A 6,206-nucleotide genomic window follows, 5' to 3' on the forward strand; every position below is an offset into this window, starting at 1 on the left:
TGCTTTGACCTCCATTGTCTGAACCAAAAATGACTCAAACATATTCACACATACACCCACGTGTTTAGTTCCTTGAACTACCAGTTGATCTTAAAAGAAAACCCCCAGCAACAGTTTTATTCAGGCTAAAGTTCAAAGTGCCAAGAAGACAGAAGCCGAGCCTTGACTGTTTTGAGATGATTCACGTTCTCAACAAAAGGTATCAAATGTGAGATCACAGATATGGAAAACAGAAACTCTTTGAACTACAACTCCACCCAAACACACACAGTTGTTTCTTATCCGAACAAGAAAGAAGACAAAAGGCATGCTTTATCGCAAAGCCATTATTCCTCAATACATACTACTGAGCTAAAACGATAGAATCCATCTTCTTCATCACCACAATGACTGACACTTCAAACCACAGCCCTTCTAAGTCAAACTGCAAGTGCTGTCCAGCTGAATAATAAGTGATGGCAACTAGTTAACACAACTTAAAACAACGACACAAAGATTGTTCTCCAACCTCCTCTGAACCAACACTACCGTGCCCACTCGGATGCACTTAAACCTGGTTAAACATTGCCGACTCCTACCTGGGCATCATTGCGAGTCTGCCAGTCTTTCCCCAGCCCTTTCCCTCTCTTTCTATTCCACTCTCTTCTCTCCTCTGCTCTCACAGCCAAAGCAGGGTCTAAGAATAGCGGTGAACTAAATTCACACAACAACATGAGACTGTCAGGTGATCGCAGGAGCACTGTGTGTGCTGGACAGTACAGAGGCACAGCAGTGAGCCCGGACCGCTGACTGCCAGAAAGCACTGTGATAAGAGAGTGACAGTGGGGATTTGTTTGTGTGTCGTTTCTTAATCCCACTCTTTTTGTTCCTCCCTCCATTGTGTTACCTCTCTTTCCATCCTTCTTTTTTTTTTTTTTTTATTGAATTTAAAAAACACACACATGCGGAAATGTACAACTTGTCCTCTTAACAAAGAAGTCTTTCAAGAAAGAGCAGGGAAACAGACAGCGCACGGAAGTCAGACTGGTGTAAGTGAAAGCTTCCCAGAATGGTGATTCCTCTTTGGTTCTTCTTTTACAATAAATGGATGGTGGTTAGGTTTCTGAACGCTCGTTGAAGTAAGTAGCAAAGAAGGAAAGTGAGTGGCAAGGAGTATGGAAACTTTTGCTATCACAAATTTACCACAAAAACTCAAAGGGTTTCTGAACTGTGGTGATTGTGGCTAAGGTCTAAAGTTTTACACTGCGTCAACTGAATAGAACAAGAGCCTAGAAATAAATTATTCTACCTATAAATTGAACATTTATTTTAAAAAAAAAGGGGCACATGAACCATTTTTAATAGAAATGTGGCATTTCCAATATTTTTCACACATTAAGCAGTGGTTCTAACAATATAAAGCCGACACATTCTTTTCTCCAGTACTCTATAATCTAGGGTAAAGAGACATTCATCAGAAATTTGTTTCTCCTTGATATCTGAACACACAAATTATGCAAATTAAATCTGCCCAGGCTTAATTAATGATCTCAACATAAATCACTGGGGCCGAAGCTGTTCAAAAAGATGTAAATATTTCAACATCTCATTCTATCAATACGTTTTATCTTTTATTTAAGGATTTTAGTTGATGCTCTTCTCTAGAAAGTGTATGGACTTTGATAACTTCTATTACCAACACCCACAGCAACTTAACATTTGTTTGCATAGAATGATCTTGTACAATAGTGTAACAGAAAATGTAGTTAGGCATCGACTGTGATGTACTGGGATTTTCAATTTCAGCCACATATGTTGATAACCTATGATTCCTTAAATAAAAAATTATTTCATCCGACAGTGATACAAAGTCTGCAACAGTGACGCAAAAGGTATCCATAGCTGCTCCTGGCTGAGGTGTATACTGATAAAGCTCACAACAAAGCAATCAAGTTTCCTTGACTGCAGTAAGTCTGATATCAGCCTACTTACTGACCTCAAAGAGCCCTTGCTCTCTCTCCACTGCCACTGGAACATCTGTGCATGTGTGTGTGTGTTAGTGTTTGTCAGTTACATAAATATCCCCTCAGTCCGAGCTGTGTGACGTTCTTCCGGCTGTGTGTCGGAGGTTTCTGTTAGGTCCAGCAGCTTGTCCTCCAGCCACACCACGGACATTTTTAAAAGACATTTTTGTGACATTTCTGCTGCAGACCACAGCCGATGTGCAATGCTGTCATAATATGACCGGGGAGGCATGAAATTCTGGGTCACTATCGGGCAAATAAAATTACAATTTGGACAAATTTTGTGTTATTTTTGTCCCAGGGAAACAAAGAAATTGACAAAGATGAGCATCTCCGCCTTGGTGCATGTCAGTCTATTTCTCCTCTCACCCAAGAGGTGAAACACGGAGCTCAACAGCCAGTCACTGTCTGAGCTGGTGCATGAAACACAAAAGGTATCTGCATGCAATACACTATGTACTATAGCTCTTCTCCTGTTAAAATGCTAATCCAGTGGACGTGGAACAAAAGCACAGCACAAAAGGAGGCAACATATGAAAGCTCAGGAGCGAAAAGACACACAAACCATGCATGTGTGATATCTAACAAACCATGCCAAGGCTAGTTTTCCATAAGGGCAGTCTGGTGATGACTGCTGAAGTGACCTGCCCCGAGAGAACACTGCAATACTGCCAAACTGATATCGCAACGCTCTGAAACTGATTGCACAGCAACTTTGTATTTAGTGACGTGTCTCACATCAGTCCCTGTACCTTGAGAAACCTACTGCTAGCTGTGGCTCGCTCTGTCATGCTACTTTCCCACGATGGAAATGCACTACTACTCCTAGATATCGATCAATGGAGTGACACAGAAGAGCAGTAATAACATCTTATCTGTTATACATCTGTAGCCTTATAGGGGCACCTTCTGCACGCTACGTTCTCAGAAACGCAGACGACTGTACCGGTGTAATGCAATAAGGGCTGAAAATGAAGCCCTAACAAAGGGAGCACTCTTTTGCTGCTGGAGAGGCCAAGTCCCAATTTCTACAGTGTGAAACACAATAGTACACACCTCCTGCTCGCACCGACACGAGTGCTGCACTTTCCTGAACTAGCCATTGTTTTGACTACGTTCTGGTAAACCACAACTCCCTCAAGGAGCTGGCCCACATGGCCTCAAAGCACCTGACTACCTGCATACCTGCTGCTTTCTCTGCTGGTTGTGTTGCATTTAAGACTTCTGCATTCCAGCGTTCACATGATCCTGAGTGGGTAAAGATGCTGCGACGCCCGGAGGCTCCTGCACTCACAGCGACAACACAAACATTGACTGGCTGACGGAGGGGACTCGTATAGCCAGAGGCCGGTATCAGCTGGAATCAGGCTGTACGTATGCAGAGCCAAACCTTACATATCATAGAGATGCTGGGTAAAGAAATAAGGACCATTTTTTAAATCCCAAGATGTACATAAACACTACAGAAAGCAAATGAAATCTTTTTTGGTATATTTCTGGGTAAAGTCTCTTTATCCATAGCAGCATACTGTCCTTTACAGGTCCTGAAACAAGCTATACTCGCCTGTTATGTGTTTGTCTTTACACCGTGTGAGTACTGATGATGTGTACACTATGGCTCACTCCTGTGTCACAACTTCTTGTGAATCGGCAACCCGTGACAGAAAGGTAGTGATGAAACAAATGAGTGTATGACTGTCTCACAGAGAATCACATGAATGCCTGATCCAGCTGAACAGGACAGAACAGGTGACAGCTATGTAGAAACCAAGGTGTACGGTTGATGCTGCTTTCAGGGTGAGAAGCTGATTTCCCCCATAACGTGACAACTGCAGTAAACAGTATTATTCCATTTACTAATCAAAAAAGGGGCCGAAGGTGTCACATGACAGACATGATTAATTGCTCAACCTTAAATCAGAAACTGATTACAGCGTCAGTCAGCACTTCCCCCTTCCTCCTTGTCGTTTCTCTCTTTGTCCCTCTCTCTCATCTAGAGGCTGAAAGTAGGCTAATTAGGAGATGTGACTTTTTGGGTTGACTTTCGGGATCCCAGCAGACTAACTCATGACAACGCTTGTTATCTGTGGACGTTCAATGCCACGTCACCATGTCTGCCCTGCGCTGATAAGAGTTTTGCGATTTATTAAACAAGGTTGCAAGGGAGAACTTGAAATTCTTAAATGTATCTTCACAGTCAAAGACAGACGTTAACCAGCATACCATATTACTTATATCACATGACATATGGAAGTGGTCTTACAGTGTACCTTACCATGTTCCTCACCATACATAATGACCCAACTCTAGACATCACTTGTCCGCAGCATGTTTAGGTGTGTATCTTTGCAGTGCTTGTGAGGTCCTGCTGACCTTGTATCACGTATCAGCATCAGCTGTGAAACTGGAAACTGATCAACAACAAACACTTGCATGATGATTGTGATTCTGGGAATTGGGACAAACTGTATAAAGACACTTGACAAGACAATAAATACAGATTTAACAGTAGATTTGCTCGGCAAGTTCTCCATTTTTTTTACAATTTGTCATGTGTTGGTATGGTCAGTGCACTATAATCTACAAAGGCCTGACAAGCGACCAATCAAACAACAATCAACGTATAACTTCAGAGGAGTGCGATATCCTGCAGTGTATCTACCATGGGCAGCACTTGAACTTATGTCCTCACAAAGTAAGAGGACATACAGGCCTAGCTAGATATTAAGCCGACGTACTGACACTCACCAGAACGCTCCTGCTCGTGTGTGGTGTGCGAAGCTTTTACGTAAAACTATATCTTTACCATGACCCTGCGCTTCTGAGAATCCTGAGTGGGGCCACTTAAAATAGCCCTGATAGGAACCTGATGACAGCCGCTGTCTTTACAGAAGCCTGGCAGGCCTGCAGCATTCGCACACATGCAGAAGAAAGCAACCTTGCAATGCAAAGCTATAGTACATCAATCCATTGTGCTAACATTTAGCTTTAAATATGCACAAGCAGCAAAAACACTGTGTGAGTGTGAGACGAGCAGACACACACTCTACTTATGCAACTTGTAGCTTTATGCCGGTGACTGAGAGCGAGGCCATGTGATCGTCCCGCAAACATGACAGCTGAAGATTGATGACAGACTCACATGACACACGGAGTTATGAAAGTGCGCAGTGGAGGAAGGACGCTACGCCAATCGGGAACCTGAGACACTACTTCTCCTGTAAACTACCAAGAAAAAAGGATGACTGTAAATCTGATGTGGCACATAGTTTTGTTCTGCAATATGCAACATCATGCATTTTCCCAGAGGGAGGAGGAGATATGGCTCAGCCAAAGGTGTGCTGCATGCTCAAATCAAATATGATTCACTAAGTCTACATTTTATTTTAAGTTTGCCGCACAATTCCCATTCAGGACCAACTTAAAATTGCACTGTGCGCCTGCGTCAGCTATGAGCTAGCTGATAAAATGCTATATTGTCTTCTGGTCAACACAACAGCCATGTCACATGTTCTTCCTAACAACATCAAGGCTGAAATATATAGTATCAGTATTAGCTCACATGCATGAAACCTCTTTCTTTCTTTTGGTTTTGAGGTCTTATAAAAAAAAAAACGGTGTGCAAAAACAAAGGCTGCCCACACCCATCATATCCTCTCTCTTGCTTACACACACACACTCCCTCCTTTTCGTATCTCAGCACGAACACAGCCATATTGAGTAGTACGGCACAGGTCAAGAAGGAAGTTCCCCCAGCAGCCAGCAGCGGCAGGGGGCAGCCAGGACGAGCAGTCTGGTCGTGGGTGGGGAGGACAAAGCTACTGGCTGACGATCAGGCCTCTGAGCGGCTACAGGATGAGCCAGGAGCTCTCGGTGTAATGTACAGTATGCCGGCCCTTGTCAAGTGCCGCAGCCAGGGAAACAGGAGAGGCTTTTCGGGCTTTCCTCCCAGGGTTTGCCAACCTGCTGCCCTCTGTGGTATTCTGGAGGGCACAGTGCGGTGTTGTGACAGAACTTTGGGTGATGCATTAAGCAGGGCAACTTTTTCTTATTCATCACCTGCAAGACAGTTGAGTAGGGCACTATATAAAGCCCACACATTAGCCAACTCTTTGGGCTGACGTCTTTACTGATATACTGATATACAACAAAATACAAAATACACAGAGAGAGATTAATAATTGTCAATGTACATTTTGTTTT

General features: G+C 43.3%; 1 protein-coding gene across 4 annotated transcripts in view; it reads right to left on the minus strand.

Moving 5' to 3' along the window:
* The window catches only part of fnip1 (folliculin interacting protein 1), a 40,165-nt gene that overhangs the window by 31,034 nt on the left and 2,925 nt on the right, over positions 1 to 6,206 (minus strand). Inside the window, exon 1 of one of the 4 annotated variants that reach the window (XM_035666234.1) lies at positions 579 to 710. The exons of the other annotated variants lie outside the window; for them this stretch is intronic. Coding sequence (XP_035522127.1) covers positions 579 to 589 — 11 coding nt within the window. The 5' untranslated portion in view covers positions 590 to 710. Of the gene's footprint in view, positions 1 to 578; positions 711 to 6,206 lie in introns of those variants that run through there. 4 annotated transcript variants of the gene reach the window in all.

Source organism: Morone saxatilis, unplaced genomic scaffold, assembly GCF_004916995.1.
Source record: "Morone saxatilis isolate NCDOM2014 unplaced genomic scaffold, NCSU_SB_2.0 Contig20, whole genome shotgun sequence".
In the NCBI taxonomy this organism is placed as follows: domain Eukaryota; kingdom Metazoa; phylum Chordata; class Actinopteri; family Moronidae; genus Morone; species Morone saxatilis.